General features: G+C 32.5%; 3 protein-coding genes across 3 annotated transcripts; all 3 read left to right on the plus strand.

Moving 5' to 3' along the window:
- The first annotated feature begins 5781 nt into the window (after window positions 1-5781).
- LOC132720052 (E3 ubiquitin-protein ligase TRIM56-like) lies at window positions 5782-6789 on the plus strand. Its single transcript, XM_060704039.1, has one exon. It carries the CDS (start codon window positions 5782-5784, stop codon window positions 6787-6789), a length of 1008 nt encoding a protein of 335 aa, XP_060560022.1.
- A 2660-nt stretch (window positions 6790-9449) lies between these two features.
- LOC132720053 (E3 ubiquitin-protein ligase TRIM56-like) lies at window positions 9450-10247 on the plus strand. Its single transcript, XM_060704040.1, has one exon. It carries the CDS (start codon window positions 9450-9452, stop codon window positions 10245-10247), a length of 798 nt encoding a protein of 265 aa, XP_060560023.1.
- A 6228-nt stretch (window positions 10248-16475) lies between these two features.
- LOC132720057 (uncharacterized) lies at window positions 16476-19278 on the plus strand. Its single transcript, XM_060704043.1, has one exon. It carries the CDS (start codon window positions 16610-16612, stop codon window positions 18398-18400), a length of 1791 nt encoding a protein of 596 aa, XP_060560026.1. The 5' UTR covers window positions 16476-16609; the 3' UTR covers window positions 18401-19278.
- Window positions 19279-19682: the final 404 nt, after the last annotated feature.

Genomic DNA, 19682 nt, shown 5'->3' on the forward strand with positions numbered 1-19682 from the left:
CAAAGGCACGCTACGCTTCCCTCTTGATTACATCTGACGGATCAAGTGGGAGACTCTATGATGTACAGTCCTTAAAGCCCTTTGAGACTGAATTGCCTTAATGTTCCTCTTCAGTCTTGCTTCATCGGGCCCTTGTAGGTGTTCTTCTTGTTGCTCTGTCTTCCTTTAAGACATTGAGTTCTTTTTATGGTCATTGGGTTTTCTTTTGTATGTTTCTAAATGAGCATTTCGATGTTTTACATATTTCACCTTTTGTAACCATGACAACTGTTAGAATTTCACTTGGAGGGGATTCATTTTTTTACACTGTCTCGTTTATAGGAACATGGTGGGGGCTAAGAGTGAGGTTTGGTGCACCATTAACAAGTTTAAACTCCCCGGCAGTATCTATGCTGCTGACAGTTCCAAGGCGGCGCCCCTCTGTGTTCCAAAGATGTATGTCTTAGTTGTTCCATACTGTTTTGGTAAAAAAAAAAAATTATCATGTTTTGCACTGATAATGGCATATAGCCGAAACGTATGCAATAAAATTTAATTACTGAATGTTCGTGTTTGTGTGGCTTGTCTGTTTATTTTATATTATACTGTTTTGGTGACACTTTTGTGTCCCTTGTTTTCTCGTCTACGGTAAGTATCTTCCCATTTGCCCCTAGTTTTTATTTCTTTTATTTCCCCCCCCCCCCCTCTTCCCCGGGTCTCATGTCCCCTTCCCCTGTGCCCTTTGACTTTATGGGCCTATTATTCAATCATTTATTTGTTTTCTTTGAGTTCTTTTTATCAGTTACTAATTATTTTTTCTTATGTATGATTTTAGTGATTAGCCTGCCCATGCTCTGCCTTGTGCCTTGTCCTGTTTTTGTTTGGGGTCCTTCTGGGCTGCTTGCCACTGGCTCTTGTTGCTGGGTCGTGTGGGGGTTGCGTTAATAGAACGGCCCCTTTCCTTGTTGATCTTGTTTATCATATTTTGCATCTTTTCTGCAAATTAGTGGCATTAAATGATTAACAGAAGCCGATTCTAGAAGCCAATGCTATCACTGTGAAAAATCCAAAAACTGTATCTAAACTTCAAAGTGCAGTGAAGATGAATGAAGTTTGGTGTTAAACATTGAAAATTTCTATTATCTTTAATGTTTAAGGCAGAAAAAAATAGGCTGTCTGAAAGAGCTGTCAGTTATTCTCCGTGCTTAAATCAAGAGTCATGATTATGTAGGAATTTTAACCAGAACTAGAAATGTGTCGTCACGCCACTGATGCATGCAGCCAAAATTTCAGATTTTACAATATTTAGTTCCAAGTTTGTTTGCACAAACTTTAGTTTTCATTTTAAGTTCAAGGCCCTTAAAACAATTCAATGTAAACACAAACCATTTTTATACAAAAGTTCAATGCACAGAAACTATTCAGTGTTAATCTTTTGTAAATTGCATATTGCATATTTGTTGCCAAAATAATGACTACATACATTTCCACAAAAGTATGAGTGCTGAAACTGAAAATTCAAAATTTTTCCAACATTCAAGAGAGATAACTTTGTCCAAAATCATAGAACCATGACCAAATTCGAACTTGATCTGCTTATTCCTAAGATGTATCTTTATTTCAAATTTGTTGAATGTGTACACCTTTGGGGCGGTAATGAACGGAAACTAAAGATTACTGATTTTGTCAAAGTTCAAGTGGAATTACTCTGTCAGCTATCATCAAACCATGACCAAATTCAAACTTGACCATTATATTTTTATAACATATCCATATATTAAATTTGAGTTGAATATGTACAACAATTGGGGAGATAATGAACATAAACTGAAAAATTCCATATTATTTTCAAATTGAAAGGGGCATAACTCTGCCAAAATACATAGAACTATGACCGAATTCGTACTCTGCCTTATGCCCTTCCCTGTTTTTGTTTGGGGTCCTCCTGGGCTCCTTGCCACTGGCTCTTGTTACTGGGTCGGGTGGGGGCTGCGTTCATTGAACGCCGCCTTTCCTTGATGAACTTGTAACATTTTCAATTTTGCCGTGTTGGGCTTTCTTTAGGGATTCTGTATTTATCTATTTTATGATCACATCCGTGTTATTTGTGCCGTGTGGCGGCTGTAAAAAGTCTCCCCGTACATTTAATCAATGATGTTATATTTTCGATCCTTGAAGATCGTTCAGCACGACATTATTGTTGTGCTTGTGGTATTTTTAGTTTCAACTTTTCGGCATTTTTTAATTGGGTGGTTCCAATATTCCTACTTGAATAATGTTGAATCACCCTTAGGATATGTTGCCTGCTTTTTAAATTTGTCTTTTGACGTCTTATCTGTGATACGCAGGCTTCATAACCTCTGATCCCCTTTCAAAATTCCATTTTATTTAGTTCCGCCCATTGTTTTCTCGTTTAGGGCACACGCTTTTTATTACTTGGGGACCATACGCCGCTTTTCATGGAACGGCACTGAAGTGTCACATTGAAGGTTCCATGATAACCGCCGTATGAACACATCTGCGGATGTTTCTAAATTCAAAATTTTACTATGTCATGTTTAAATGTTGAATTCTGCTTAAGCCGGTGCTAGGGGGCGTGGACGGTAACTTGCACTTTCCAGTACCGTCCATGAACAGGCTCAATCAAACCGAGCCTGCAACATTTTCAATTTTGCCGTGTTGGGCTTTCTTTAGGGATTCTGTATTTATCTATTGTTTATTATATTTTGACCAGCGCATTCCTTTGACGTATCTATATGTCAAGTTTGGGTTGAGTGTGTAATACTGTTGGGGATAAAGTCATTGAACCAGGATCAAATTCGAACTTGACCTGCGCATTTCTTTAATGTATCCATACATTAAATTTGAATTGAATATATGTAACAGTTGGGGAGATAGTGAACGGAAACTGAAAATTTCATATTATTTTTAAAGTGAAAGGGGCATAACTCTGCCAAAAGTCATCAAACCATGACCATATTCAAACTTGACCTGCGCATTCCTTTGACGTATCCATATATTAAATTTGAGTTGAATGTGTATTACCGTTGGAGAGATAATAAACGGAAACGGAAAATTTCATCAAGGGGCATAACTCTATCAAAAATCATCGGACCATGACCAAATTCGAATTTAACCTGTATTTTCTCATGATATATACATGTGTCAAATTTGAGTTGTATGTGTGCAACCGTTACTAAGATAATGAACGGAAACTGATGATGACGGAATGACAGAATGACGGAAGGACGGACTGACGGAACAGGGTAACACTATATGCTCCTGCCATTTTATGGCGGGGGTATAAAAAAGATGTTAAAAAAGCATGATACATGATTATAAAGTTATAGTTTAAGTCTGTCAAATTCCATGTTATATGTCTTTGTTAGTGACCTCCTATAATGATATGATATCAGACAAGCAAATTAGTCCTTGATGAGATATGATGTTACTCGAGAAGTTGTCCTTAAAACTTTAACATAAGTGTTATGCTGATGCCTGAATGGGTAGGATAATCCCATATTTATAATCACTTATCTACATTTTTCCCAACAGTTTGAATAATAGGGAACAAAATGGTGTTGATTTTATTCAAATGCTATAACGTATTTGCAATTTTGCAGAGGTCACTTTATAAGCTGCCATTTACATGCTATTCTATCTTCAAACATAATGAGAGAAATTTCATTAAATCAAAAACAAGAGAGGACCCTGGATTGCTCACCTGAGAAATAGGTCAATAGTTCAAAGTGGAACCCCTTTTCACCCCAGAAGCACAATTTGAAAAATATGGACAGCTTTATCTGAACAATTATTGTACACTGTCACCAAGAAAATGTTTGTGCAAAAAGTGAGATGTTGTTTATATGTTGCTTTCTAATATAAGCTCTGGCAGCCATTTTACCAAACAGATCAGCATGTTACTGTAACACGTGAGCTAATAAAAAGAAGGAAAAATAACGGAAAAAGAAGGAAACAAACATTTGACCTGATAATTGTCGATTTCTATCCCCTGGGGTGGAGCCAATATTGACCTTAGGGGTTTTATTTCAACAAACATGTTTCTTGCCAAATATCTAATATCTGCCTCCTTTGGATTTTCACAAGTAGATTTTTTAAGTTTTTATTATAATCATAAAAGGAAAAACAATGACCCCTAGGGCCGGGCCAATTTTAACCCTAGGGCTTTTATTTGAACAAAATTGGCAGACATCTCATAGAAGATGTTTTATGCAGCATATCTAAGCTCTAGCTATTTTGGATTTTCACAAGAAGATTTTTTAACTTTTCACTATATACATGTATATATAAGGAAAATCAATGACCCCCCTGGGGTGGGGCCAGTTTTGACCTTTTATTTGAACAAACTTGGTAGACATCAACTTGAATATGTTTCATGCCAAATATCTAAGCTGTAACTATTTTTGATTTTCACAAGAAGATTTTTTTAGTTTTAAGTTTATATATATATAAGGAAAATCTATAACCCCTAACCCCTGGAACCGGGCCAATTTTGTTCCTAGGGCATTAATTTGAACAAACTTGGTAGACATTCACTAGAAGATGTGCCATGCTAAATATCTAATCTAAAGTGTTTTTGGATTGTCACAAGAAGATGTTTTAAGTTTTTACTATATACATATAAGGAAAATCAATGAAAATGAAATTTTGCTCCTAGGGGTTTTATTTAAACAAACCTGGTAGACATCAACTAGAAGATGTTTTATATCAAATCTCTTTCAGGTTTTTACAAAAATAAGATTTATTTGTAAAATAATATTTTGGTTACCATGGCAATCAAAGTTCTTTATGGAATCTAATACTTTGAAGAGCTTTTGTAGAGCTCTATGCTAGGAACACCCCTGCAAAGTTTCAACAAATTTGGACATGTGGTTTAGAATGAGAAGCTGTTTAAATGAATTGTTGACGCACGGACGTACGGACGATGGACGACGGACAATGGGTCATCACAAAACCGCACCTTGGGGACATTGTCCACAGGTGAACTTATAATGTGTTTGAAATTTTCATATTTTCTGCACTGTTCTGGGTATGAGAAAGGAAACCTGTTCATCTTGATACAAAAGGTTGTTTCATTTTCTTTTCGAAACAAATATTTGAGACAAATGAAGAAACCCACACACCAAGTTTCCACAAAATTGAATAATTATATTTTTTTCGACATTACCCTTGTACTTGCATATAGTAAATTTATGTATCAGGATCAAAGTACTTTAAAAGTAAAAAATGATAAACATTTTAAACATTAAATATAAAGGAAAATTGGTATACATAGTTTAATATGATACATATAATAAGGATCATTTAAACAAACCCTGGAATAATTTTTATCGAAGGAGAATATAAAAAATTATTACAGTAATATCATATTTTTGCACAATTAAGTAGTATAAAATCTTATCAGTAAATGATATGACACCATAAATTCCTTGATATCTCAACCTTTTATCAAGCATAAATTATGCAAGGTAACAAAGCTGTATCTGATTCTTTAAACTTACCATGTTAGGTTATGTAATATAAAACACCTGATATGCTGATATAAATTCATGCTTTTATCAATATTTACATAAATGAGCACTAAGTACGAGAAATTGATTTACTTTACAACTTAAAGATTTCGCTTGATTAACCCGAAACTGCTTTGTTAAATGAACATAAATGAGAATGAAAATGAAAGCATTTTCATTTTCATACAATATAATTTTCAAAATTAACGATATATCTCAAAACTAAGGGTTTATATTTTCAAGTTAATTACACAAACAAACAAAATTGGAAATGGCTACAAATTTCAGTGAATCTCTAACACAAGACTCTGATGAAGTTACAGAAATGTTTTGTGAGGAATGTGACAGACATGGTGATGGTTATGCTACAGCTGTAGCTTTCTGTGTAGATTGTTTGGATTATATATGTGTGACCTGTCAAAGATATCACAAAAGACAATTTAAAACTCACAAAATCCAAGACAGTAACAGTATGCCACAGGATTTTTATTTTGAAAAATGTTCCACTCATCCTGGGCAGCTAGTCAAGTTTTACTGCTCTGAGTGCAACAAAGAAGCCTGCCAAAAATGCAAGAATAATGGGCATTTAAACTGTAGAGATGTTAACCACTTACCAACCCTTGCTTTAGACATACAAAAAAGTGATGAACTAATAAACTTTCGCAAAAATATGGATCAATTGTCGAAGAATATAAAAGACACAGAAAAGCTGTTAAATGCTAAAAGTGAAGTGATTAAGAAACAAGAAGAAAAAGCAACTGATGCATGTAAAGAGCATAGCAACAAACTGATAGCAAATTACAAACAACACTATAAAGCGCTTATTGACAATTTTGACAAGAAAATGGAAGAGACAATTGCTAGGTTGAAGAAAAAAAGGTTAGAACTTATTCAAAGGGCATCTGAAAAGGTAAAAAACTTTGAGGAAAAAGTAAGAAAAGCTGAAACAGATATGAAAGAAGAGATTGTTACCACAAACGCAAACTTTAAAGTACTCAAGTCTAAACATTTGAATTCGGTTGGAAATTTAAAGGCTCTTACTGTTGATCTAGAGCAGGCTCAGAAATTAGGTCAAAATTGTAAACTATTTATTAAACTGAAGTTAGCAAAACAAATTTGTAAACAAATTCAAATCACCACTGACCAAATTCAACATTCCTTCATACAACGATACAAACTAAAAGAATCTGACATTCAACCAACAATACAATCTCTAGAGGATCAAACAAGATATAGCAAAAGTTTCAGATCATACAGTTGCTGTCACATTTCCATATGAAAGTCTGATCAGACTGATGACATTTTCTGAGGAAATGGAAGTTTTAGATGTCACGGAGATGCCAAAAAATGGATGTTGCTATGGTATTGCTTACAGTAATAAACATCTTGTTGTTTCATATATCAACATGTATTCATCTAGTATTAGAATTTTAAATATGTCCGGTAAAATAGTGAAATCATTGAACAAAGATATAAATGGTCAGTTTAACATTCCTCATTACTTGACTGTCAGTCCTGACAATACAATGATGTATATCTCTGATTGTGGCAGACACACCGTGACCTGTTTGACATCTGATGGTAAGATGAAGGCCATTTACAAAGATGATGAACTAAAAGATCCTAAACAGCTTGCTGTTGATGAATATAAATCCGTTTATGTGTGTGGTCGTAACTCCAACAATGTCTATCAATTATCATGTGATCTCAGCAAAGTGGAGATACTGAAAGATAAAAGCCATGGCATATCTACACCAACAAGTATTGCATACTGCCAGAATACTATTATTTGAAGGGATGAATTATAGTAAAACAATTAAGGTTTTTAATGTGTCACTGGAATAAAATATTACACAACTTTCATAGTCTCATAAACTACAATTTCTTTTACTGCTATATATTCTTAAATGACATTAAATATTCTATCCCTTAAAAAACATTCAAGGTAAATGCGTTGAAACACTACCAGAAAAAGCTGTATCAGTGTGTGTGGGTGAGAAATGTCCATCATTAATCAAGTGACCTTACCAAAGTGATAATTTTTGAAGCAAGTTAAGAAAGCAATGTAAAACATTATCATAGTTGCAGAATAACAAGATATTGTGGGAATGTGTGAAAGTATACAAATTTTCATATATTACAGGGATAAAATATGTTACTCTTACACAAAGACTTCATACCAATCATTCATTCCAATGTCTCATTTTAGGTTGAATAGGGTCATTATGACCATAACAACTTAACACTTCACATACCTATGGCACATTGGAATCTTAAAAAAATAATATGTTAATGCATATACATGTTTTCATAAATTATCAAGTCATTAAACCTGTTCTATATGGCTATCTGTTGTAAATAATTAAAGCCTATTATTCTCTCTGATTGTATCATTTGAATTACAAAAATGACAACAAAAGATTTTATTAGCCTGTAAATACACAAAATTGTAAATGTGATGAGTTGTATTTATCAATAAAAATTAATTCCTGTTAAGTTTTATGCCTTTTAATTTTCTTTTTTCCCGTTAGTGATATTAGATTATTTATCACCTACAAATGTACATTAAAGAATGTTAAGTCCTTCGGTTCAAATATGATCGTGAATGGAGAATCGTAAATTCAGAAGTACATAGGGATGGCAAGAATATGCCATACATGTATAAAAACGCACCTACAGGTAGGAGTTGAAAGAATGTTATCTCATCTGTTAGTGGTAATGGTGCCTGTTTTGCATGCGGAAGGTCTTATTATATCTTTATTAAGCCTTTCTATCTTACTTTTGCCCTTTTTATCTATTTTTTCCTTTTTTCCATATTTTCCCATGTACTGTATTTACGAGAATACTTCAGCAGATATAATAAGTTACAATTCAATTGAATTCAGCAGTCCAAAAATGTCTTCGACCTATGTGGCACTCGCAGTCGCGCTGGCGAGTTTGTCTCTGGTACCAAGCGAGTACCCAATATGTGATTACTGCAGAAAAATGTGTCTAAATTAAAAGCTAATTCCAAGTTTTTTCAGCACACAGTGTTGTGGTGATAGACAACGTCTAAACAGAAAATGATAAACCTTTAATGCATAACATATAAAGGACAATTTGACATACATTTGTTTGATATGGTACATTTAAGCAGGATCTTTTAAACAAACCCAGGAATAATTTTACAAAAAGAAAATATAAAAGATTCTTACAAAGTTATATCATACTTTCTCACAATAAAATAAAACTTAATTTCAAAAAGAACACATGAAGCCTTATCAAACTGATTAGTAAAATAATATCTTTAATCACAATATTTTTTTTTGAATCTCATATTACCTCTTATCAAACATAAATTATGCAAAGCAACAATGCTGTATCTGATTTTTTAAACATATCAAGTTAGGTCATTGTAATATATAACACCTGATATGCTGATATAAATAGTTATTATGCTTACAAAGACATTTCTTATTTTCAATTCACTATAAAAAGAAGCAAAAATCAAAATTAATATTCAACAATAAAGCACACACATATTTTAAGTTGAATCATTCATTACCAAACTGATTTATATTTCAATAAAGCACATGATACAATAATTTTTTGGCCTCAAATATCAACTCTGATCAAGCATAAATTAAACACGACAACAATACTGTATCTGGCTCTTTAAACCTAATAAGTTAGGCCATTTTACGACAGCAACTGACTAGCGAGTATACAATATATATAACGTATTCATGATGTAATTGATAAACAAGCTTTGAATAGGAAATATTGGTAAACCAATCTTAAAAGTTTAAAGGTTAAAACCAATTATTTTGTTCAAATGAACTCAATAATAATAAATTGGCATTGACAGGATTTATATACTTTTAAATCTTCAGGATTAACATTGAAACTCAATACTTATATAGTTCATGTAAATTATACAAAAACGATCAAATTAGCAAAATGGCTTCTAATTCCTGTGGATCACTTACACAAGACTCTGATGAAATTAAAGAAATGTATTGTGAGGAATGTGACAGACATGGTGATGGTTATGCTACAGCTGTAGCTTTCTGTGTAGATTGTTTGGATTATATATGTGTGACCTGTCAAAGATATCATAAGAGACAATTTAAAACTCACAAAATCCAAGAGAGTAAAGGTATGCCTCAGGATTTTTATTGTGAGAAATGTTCAACTCATCCTGGACAGCTGATCAAGTTTTACTGCCTTCAGTGTAACAAAGAAGCCTGCCAAGAATGCAAGGATAATGACCATGTAAACTGTAGTGATGTTAACCATTTACCAACCCTTGCTTCAGACATACAAAAATGTGATGAACTAACAAACTTTAGCAAGAATATGGATCAATTGTCTAAGAATATAAAAGACACAGAAAATATTTTAGATGCTAAAAGTGAAGTGATTAAGAAACAAGAGGAAAACGCAATTTTTGCATGTAAAGAGCAAAGCAACAATCTGATAGCAACTTACAAACAACATCGTCAAGATCTAATTGATGATTTTGATAAGAAAATGGAAGAGACCATTGCTAGGTTGAAGAAAGAAAGGTTAGAACTAATTCAAAAATTATCTGAAAAGGAAAGAAATTTTGAAAAAAAAGTAAGAACAGCTGAAACGAATATGACACAAGAGGTTGTTAAGACAAATACAAACTTTAAAGAACTTAAGTTTGAACATTTGAATTTGGTTGGAAATTTGAAAGCTCTTATTGTTGATATAGAGCAGGGTCAGAATTAGGGCAAAAAAATGTGAAAGTTTAATTAAAAATAGTTAGCGAAAAAAAAGTGAAAAAATTCAATTTTCTTCTGACCAAATTTAAATTCCACATACAACGATACAAAATAAAAATTGAAAATTTTAAAAAAATCAAAAATCTCTAGAGGATCAAAAAAGATTTTCTATTTAAAAAAGTACATGTACGAGTAGAGAAAAAAAATTGCCCTTTTTTGTGTATCTCATGAGTTTGACAGTAAATTTTTTGCTTTGCTTCGAAAAAACATTTTAAAAAATTATAAAAGGCTGTCCTTTATATTTACGCTTTAAATGTCAAATAAAAGTATTAAAAATCAAAAATTTTAACACAATCCCTTGGGAATAACAAAGGGTTTTGATAATAAATTTTGTCACATTTCCAAAGAAGAAATGATCGACTGATTACATTTTCTGAGAAATTTTCACTGAGGATACCAGGAAAATATTCGTTGTTTTGGTATTGCTTGCAGTAATAATACCATCTTTGTTTTTTCATATTACAACAGGTTTACAGGTGGGTAGTATTAAGATTTTAAGTATTCAGGTAAAATAGTGAAATCTTTGACAAAGATGACAATGGTCAGAGTCTGTTTTCCTTTTCTTATTACTTGACTGTCGGTCCTGACAATTCTATGATGTATGTCTCTGATTGTGGAAGATACAGTGTTACCTTTTGACCTTTGATGGAATGTTTGAAATCCATATACAAAGATGATCAACTGAAATTTCCTCACCAACTTGCTGTTGATGAATATGGATCAGTTTTATGTGTGTGGTCGTGACTCTAACAATGTCCATCAATTATTCATGTTGACCTCACCATAAGTGAAAATACTAGATAAAAGTCATGGCATAGATACACCAACAAGTATTGCATACTGCCAGAATACGAAGAGATTATTTGTGGGAATGAATCAAAGTAGTAAAATAAAGGTTTTTAGTGTGTCACTTGAATAAAATATTACATCACTTTCACAGTCTCATAAACTACAATTTCTCATATTTCTATATACATGTATACTTTAATAGCAATATTCTCCCACTGACTCTAATCACATGTTCAATTGAAATGCTTTAAACATAACCATCTAGAACAATTTTATCAGTATAATGTTTGTGCATGAGTGAGGCAATATCTTTCTATAATTATGTGACCTCACCTAAACGAAGATCTTGATGGACAAAAGTCAGGGTAAATCTTCAAAAAGTATGGCATCGTGGCAGAATAACAAATACCGCTTTGTGGCGAATAAAAAGACATTGTGAGAATGTGTGACAGATTTCAATGTGACACTAGGTTAAAATATATAACTTTTACAGAAAGTTCATTTCAAAGTCTCATTTAGGGGTGGTTGAATACGGTCCTAAGACTCCTTATAGCCATAACAACTCAACACTTTACTAAACAGTATTGCACATTGGAATCTTGAAGTTATATGTTCATGAACAAACTATCACATAATCATAAAAATCAAGTATTTTAACCTGTTATATGGTGTACAATAACCATGCCTGTATTTTACTGTATACATACATTCATTAACATCAAGTCTTTTAACCTGTTGTATGGTGTGCAATAATCAGGCCTATACTTTACTGTATGCATATATTCATCAACATCAAGTATTCTAACCTGTTGTATTGTGTACAATAATCATGCCTATACTTTACTGTATATAGTGATTTAAATTGCAATATTAAAAAAGTATTTTGTGCCATATTTTTTATACACAAAACAGTACATGAAATGAGCTGTAAATATTTCCTGCTATTACAGTTGAATCTTTTCATTTTTCATTTAAATAGTTAACACTTTTGCCAAGTAAGTGACATACCAAAATTAAAATACCTACATTATTGTATGAATAAATATAATTGAGATCTAATCAAGTGTCACTTGATTTTCTTAGTACGTCCATGAACAGGCTCAATCAAACCGAGCCATCAACATTTTCAATTTTGCCGAGTTGGGCTTTCTTTAGGGGTTCTTATTTCACTCTATTTTGTTACTATCTGAAAGTCCTATATTTAGACATTGTAATGTTGTATCAACATTCAATAGTGTTTACAAGTGACATAACAAGAAGGACAAGATGGTGTTAGCTTAAGCACATCTGAATGTACATCTATGTAATAAATTAGTCTAAATACAATGCAACACATCAGGTGTCTCAGCTTCAATACTTGAGCATGGAGTGATTTTTAATGTGTGTATAAATATTAGTGTAAAGATCAGATTTAATCTCTGGAGTTTGAGGAAACGTTTTGCAAATTACCGGTATATAAGGCAGTGAATCATTTCCAATCTGATACGACATTGTATATCCGTCTAGTCACAATATAAAATTTGCATGCTGAAACTATTACCTCTCAGAAACTTTTATCAAAAGTAAAATTAAAAGTAAAGTTAAGCTGCGTACAAGTAAAAATTCCTGCCCAACTTGTCCTTGAGAAAAGGGCAAAATCCATATTTCCACACCCCGTCATATAAATAATTTACAAAAGCCAATTCGATCACTGTGAGACATCCAAAAATTGTATCTAGACTACAAAGTGCAGAGACGATAAAGCCAGTTTGGTGTGAAACAATGAAAAGAAAAATCCTACATATAAAAGGCATAGAAAACTATGTTATCAGAAAAGAGCTGTCAGTTGATCTACATGCTTAATATTAAGTCAAGAGCCATGATAATGCAGAAATTAACACAAAAAAGATGTTTCATGAAAAATACATGATGGTAAAGTTAAAGTTTAAGTCTTCAAATTTCATGTTATATGTCTTTGTTAGTGACCTCCTATACTGATATGAAAGAAGACAAGCATATAACCTCAGTCCTTGATGAGATATGATGTAACTCAAAATGCTATCTATAACACGATAACATAAGTGTTATACTGACGCCTGAGTGAGTAGGATAACCCCATTATTCTGTAAATAGTCAAACTCTTTCATCATCTTTAAAGTTTCTGTTGAAGATTTATTGAGCGTAACACAGAATTGTACTGCACTTCGCAACTGGTCATCACTAATCAACATTTTATTTTCCAAAAGAACTGTTTGAATGATATATATGGAACGAAATGTTGTTGCTTCATTCAAACACTGCAACTGATTTAAAATTTAGCGAAGGTGACATCATAATATTGCCACTTTATCAGACGCATTTAAATGTTATTTCTATCTTCAAGCATAAGGAGAGAAATGCTATTTTATTAAAAATAATAGATTAAAATTTATTTTTTGGACTATGGAAACCTGTTCATCTTGCTTCAAAAAGTGGTTTCATTTTCTGTTCGAGGCAAATAAAGTTACCCACACATAAGTTTCAACAATATTGGATATATATTCTAAAAACAATAATTTTTCGAACATTACCCTTGTACGTGTATATAGTAAATGTCTGTATCAGGATTGAAGTACTTTAAAAGCAAAAAAATGACAAGAGGGCCCAGAGGACCCTGGATCGCTCACCTGAAAAATAGGTTAAAAGGTCAAAGTGTAGCCTCTTTGTTCCCTAGAAGCGCAACTTGAAAACAAGGGACAGCTTAATCTGAAAAAAAATTGTGTACACTGTCACGAAAGAAATTTTTGTTTAAAATTATTTCAGAACTAAACCAGTTGTTAATATGTTGTTTAGATGTTGTTGTTTTCTAATTTTAAATCTAGCAGCCATTTTATTAAACAGTTTAGCATGTCACACAGTGAGAGGTGAGCTAACAAAAAGATGACAGAAAAAGAGAGGGAAAACAACCATTTGACCTGGTTTGGGATTGAACTGTCGACCTCGATCCCCTGGGCGGGGCAATGTTGACCCATAAATTTTATTTCAACAAACAGGGTAGACATACACTAGAACATGTTTCATGCCAAATATCTAAGATAGGTATTTAGGATTTTCAAAAGAAGATTTTTTAATTTTTACAATATATGTGTATATATAAGGCAAATCAATGACCCCTAGGGCGCGGTCAATTTTGAATCTAGGGCTTTTTATTATTATTATTATTTTTATATACCACATTTCTATAGCACTCTTTTCATAAATAATAAATGTTCAAGAGTGCTTTACATAAATCCGATAAAACATATATATATATAAGACATAATGTACAATATTAATTAAGTAAACCTATTAAACAATAATGATAATCTAAAACCAGTAAAGAATGGTAAGAAATACAGACACATTTAGTTTAAAATCAAGGCTCAATTAAAATTTACACTGATAATATAGCAAAAGTAGTACATGTATGTTGATTTATGAAACTAACGGCCATAGAACTTTCTGAAAAAATGTGTTTTGAGAGCTCTCTTAAAACTTGGCAAGGTATTACAGTCTCTAATGTCAGGTTGTAACGCGTTCCATAATTTCGCTGCGGCTGTTTGGAAGCACCTGTCACCATATCGTACTGTCCGAGATTTAGGCACAACTAATGTCATTGAGTTATTCTGGGACCTCAGATCCCTGACTGGGATGTACACGTCTATCATGTCTTTTATATAGGCTGGTGATTGATCGATGAGGGATTTATATGTATAAGTCAAAATTTTATATTCGACCCGATACTCTACCGGAAGCCAGTGAAGTTCACGTAACATACGTGTTATGTGGTCATATTTGAGTGTTTTGGTCACAATTCTAGCTGCTGTATTTTGAACATGTTGTAACTTGGTCATTGACTGCTTAGAGACTCCATATAACAGTGCATTACAGTAGTAACCTATAGGTAACAAGTGAATTTACTAGAGATTTGGTTGCTTTAACAGTAAGATAGGATCTGATGTGACCGATTTGTCTTAGTTGTGCATAACAGTTCCTACAGACATTATTTATATGTTGTTCCATCCTCATGTTCGAGTCAAGAAATGCACGAAGATTGCGCACACTAGATAATTGGCAGAAAAAGACTTTTATTTGAACTAAAACAGATTTTTTTTTTTAGTTTTTACTATGCATATAAAGAAAATCAATGACCCCTGGGCCAGTTCAATTTTGATCCTAGGGCAATTATTTGAACAAACTTGGTTGACATCCATTAGAAGATGTTTCATGCCAAATATCTAAGCTTTACCTTTTTTTTGATTTTCACAAGAAGTTGTTTAAGTTTTGACTATATACATATAAAGAAAATCAGTAATCCCTGAGGCGGGGCCAATTTTGACCCTACGAATTTTATTAGAACAAACTTGGTAGCCATCAACTAGCAGATTTTTTTATGCCAAATATCTAATTTCTAGCTCTTTTGGATTGTCACAAGAAGATTCTTTTAATTTTTTCGACGTACATATAAGGAATATCAATGACCCCTGGAGTGCGGCCATTTTTGACTCTAGAGCATTTATTTGAACAAATTTGTAAGACATTCACTAGAAGATGTTTCATGCCAAATATCTTATCTACAGTGCTTTTGGATTGTCACAAGAAGATGTTTGGTAAACCAAACATCCCTGCAAAGTTTCAACAAATTTGGCAGAGGGGTTTAGGAGGAGAAGTTGTTGACGCACGGACACACGGACGGACGATAGACGACGGACGATGGTCCATTACAATATAAAAAGTAAACCTCTAAAACATAATATATAAATGATAATTTGGCATACATTAAATTTTGTTTAATATCGTGCATATAATCAGGATCATTTGAACGAATCCTGAAATAATTTTACAAAAGGAGAAGATAAAAAATTCTTACAAGTAATATCATAGTTTTTTCACAATAAAGTAGAACTTTTAAAGGGATACTTAGGCAAATAAATGGCAAAAATATTAAAATTATTTTATGTACTAAATCATGCTACAATTACATTTGTAAAAGTCTCAGCATGAATTTTCTTATCAATTCTATATATTTTAGGTTTGAAGCGTAAATATATCTGTATACGTTAAACGAAATTTAAACGCCGACGGAATCACCGGCTATTACTTTGAAATCTTAGCTTTAACCTGCTCAATGTGGGTCAAGTTAGAAAACTTTATTAAACAGATTTATAAAATCTTATCAGTAAATGACATGACACCATAACTTCCTTCTTATCAAGCATAAATTATGAAAGACAAAACTGCTGTATCTGATTCTTTAAACTTACCAAGTTAGGTCATTCTAATATAAAACACCTGATACGCTCATATAAATTCATGCTGTTATCAGATTATTCAGTATTAAATTTTCAAAACAGTTTAAACATTTCACTTGCTTTAACCGAAACTGCTTTGCTAAGTGAACTTAGTTGAGAATGAAAATGAAAGCATATATATTTTCATGCAATACAATTTTCAAAATTAACAATAAATCTCAAAACTAGTGTTTATTTGTTCAAGTGAATTACACAGACAAAAAATTGCAAAATGGCTGCAAATTTCAGTGGATCACTTACACAAGACTCTGATGAAGTAACAGAAATGTTTTGTGAGGCATGTGAGAGACATGATGATGGTTATGCAACAGCTGTAGCTTTTTGTGTAGAATGTCAGGATTATATATGTGTGATATGTCAAAGATATCATAAGAGACAATTTAAAACGCACAAAATCCAAGACAGTAAAAGTATGCCACAGGATTTTTATTTTGAGAAATGTTCAACTCATCCTGGAAAGCTGATCAAGTTTTACTGTTCTCAATGCAACAAAGAAGCCTGTCAGGAATGCAAGAATAATGACCATAAAAACTGCAGTGATGTTAACCATTTACCAACACTAGCTTCAGACATACAAAAAAGTGATGAACTAACAAACTTTAGCAAAAATATGGATCAATTGTCTAAGGATATAAAAGACACAGAAAAGTTGTTGGATGCCAAAAGTGAAGTGATTAAGAAACAAGAGGAAAATGCAACTTTTGCATGTAAAGAGCAAAGCAACAAGCTGATAGCAACTTACAAGCAACATCATCAAGATCTCATTGATGATTTTGATAAGAAAATGGAAGACACCATTGCTAAGTTGAAGAAAGAAAGGTCAAAACTAATTCAAATGTCTTCTGAAAAGGGAAGAAAGTTTGAAGAAAAAGTAGGAAAAGCTGAATCAAATATGAAAGAAGAGGTTGTTAAGACAAACACTGATTTCAAAAAAGTCAAGTCTGAACATTTGAATTTGGTTGGAAATTTGAAGGCTCTTACTGTAGATTTAGAACAGGCTCGGAAATTTGGTAAAAACTGTGAACTATTTATAAAATGGAAGTTAGCGAAACAAATGTGTGAACACATTCAAGTCACGACTTACCAAATTCAACATTACTCCATACAGCGATACAAACTCAACATATTTGACATTCCATTAAATGTAAAATCTTTAGAGAATCAAACAAGGTTTTTCTCATTAGATAAAGTACATGCATCAGCTGAAGAGAGAAAGATTTCCTTTAATTTTGATATCAGTCACGAGTTTGACAGTATAACTTCTTTACTTGTCTTATCTGAACATACACTTCTTGCATTAGATTATAATAGGTGTTGTCTTGTCATATTTAGGCTTGAAAAATCAAAAGAAGAATATATCAAAGAAAGAAAATTCAACAGCAAACCATGGGGAATAACAAAAGTTTCACATCATAAAGTTGCTGTCACATTTACAGATGAAAGAATGATCAGACTGATTACATTTGCGCAAGATATGGAAGTTTTAGATATCACTGAGATACCAGGAAATGGTTGTTGTAGTGGTATTGCTTACAGTAATAACCATTTTGTGGTTTCATATTGGTTGACAGGTAGTATTAAGATTTCTAGTATATCAGGTAGAATAGTGAAATCATTTGATAAAGATGACAATGGTCAGAATCGGTTTACCTATCCTGTTTATTTGACTATTAGTCCTGACAATTCTATGATTTATGTCTCTGACTGGAGCAGAAACACTGTGACCTGTTTGACTTATGCTGGTGAGGTGAACGCAATCTACAAAGATGATCAACTGAAAAATCCTCAACAACTTGCTGTTGATGAATATGGATCACTATATGTGTGTGGTCGTGAATCAAATAATATTCTTCAATTATCACATGATCTCTCCAAAATAAAGATATTGATAGATAAAAGACATGGCATCATAAGACCAACAAGTATTGCTTATTGCCAAAATACCAAGAGATTATTTGTTGGAATGAATCAAAATAGTAAAATAAAGGTTTTTTTAATGTGACACTTTAATAAAATATTACATCACATTCACAGTCACATTTACAATAACAACAATTTCTCTCTTTAATTTAATTATATATTCTTACCCTTCAAAAAACATTCAAGGTAAATGCTTTTAACCACTACCAGAAAAGTTATATAAGTATCTGTGTGGGCGAGAGAATGTCCATCAGTAATAAAGTGAACTCACAAAATTGATAATCTTCATAGTTATATAAGCCATGTAAAACAACAAGAACTGAATAGTTGCAGATTAACAATACATTGTGGGAATGTATGACAGTATAAGTGTCTAATGTGCCATGAGAATAAAAATGTAACTCTTACACAAAGACTTCAGATTCAAAGTAGTTGAATAGGCTCCTTATAACCATAACAACTTGATATTGCATGAACATTAATATGGCACATTGGAATCTTGAAATAACATGTTAATGCATATATTCATTAACATCAAGACTTTTAACCTGTTGTATGATGTACAATAATTATGCCTATACTTTACTGTATAAAGTGATTTAAAATACAATAATGAAAAAGTATGCCTGATTTTTATACACAAAATTGTACATGAAATGAGCTGTATATATTTCCTGCTATTACAGTTGATTTCTTTCATTTTTGTTTTAAATAGTTAACACTTTTTGCCAAGTTAGTGACATACCAAAATTAAATACCTATATTATTGTACATGTTGTATGAATAAATAAAATTGAGATCTAGTCATGATGTGTCACTTGTTACTATCTGATAGTCCTACACTTAGTAAATGTAATGTAATATTACCATTCAACACTGTATACATGACATTCCTTATTTTATAAAATCTACGAGGTATGATCAAAAGATTCTTGGCCCGATATACTTGTAGCCTCTACACTGACATTTACACACGATACGTCGATACCGATATCTTATTGAAGATTCTGGCCGAGTTACATGCAGTTTTACATAGATTAAGTAACATAAAAACACACTTTGATCAGTAGAGGGATAGCTATTTAAACAAAATGGAAACAGTTGACATCAGAGCCGTCATTATGTACCTCTGTAAGAAAGGGATGTCCTCCAAATAAATCCACGACGACGTCATGGATACACTTGTGAAGGAGTCCCCTTCCTATAGCACTGTGAAACTAGAACTGTGTCCAAAGGACACGGATGCCCCCACTGACAACATTTATATGGTATATCGTGAAAAAATCAACAAAGGGCCATAATTCTGTTAAATTTGGTCCCAGCAAAAATTCCTTCCTTTACTACCATCTACACATTAAGGTTGT

This window comes from Ruditapes philippinarum, unplaced genomic scaffold, assembly GCF_026571515.1.
Source record: "Ruditapes philippinarum isolate M1 unplaced genomic scaffold, ASM2657151v2 ctg4397_1_1_1_1, whole genome shotgun sequence".
Classification (NCBI taxonomy): Eukaryota; Metazoa; Mollusca; class Bivalvia; order Venerida; family Veneridae; genus Ruditapes; species Ruditapes philippinarum.

Coding starts and splice junctions, on each gene's coding strand:
- LOC132720057 (XM_060704043.1), top strand. CDS start 16,610: ATGGCTGCAAATTTCAGTGGATCACTTACACAAGACTCTGATGAAGTA.
- LOC132720052 (XM_060704039.1), top strand. CDS start 5,782: ATGGCTACAAATTTCAGTGAATCTCTAACACAAGACTCTGATGAAGTT.
- LOC132720053 (XM_060704040.1), top strand. CDS start 9,450: ATGGCTTCTAATTCCTGTGGATCACTTACACAAGACTCTGATGAAATT.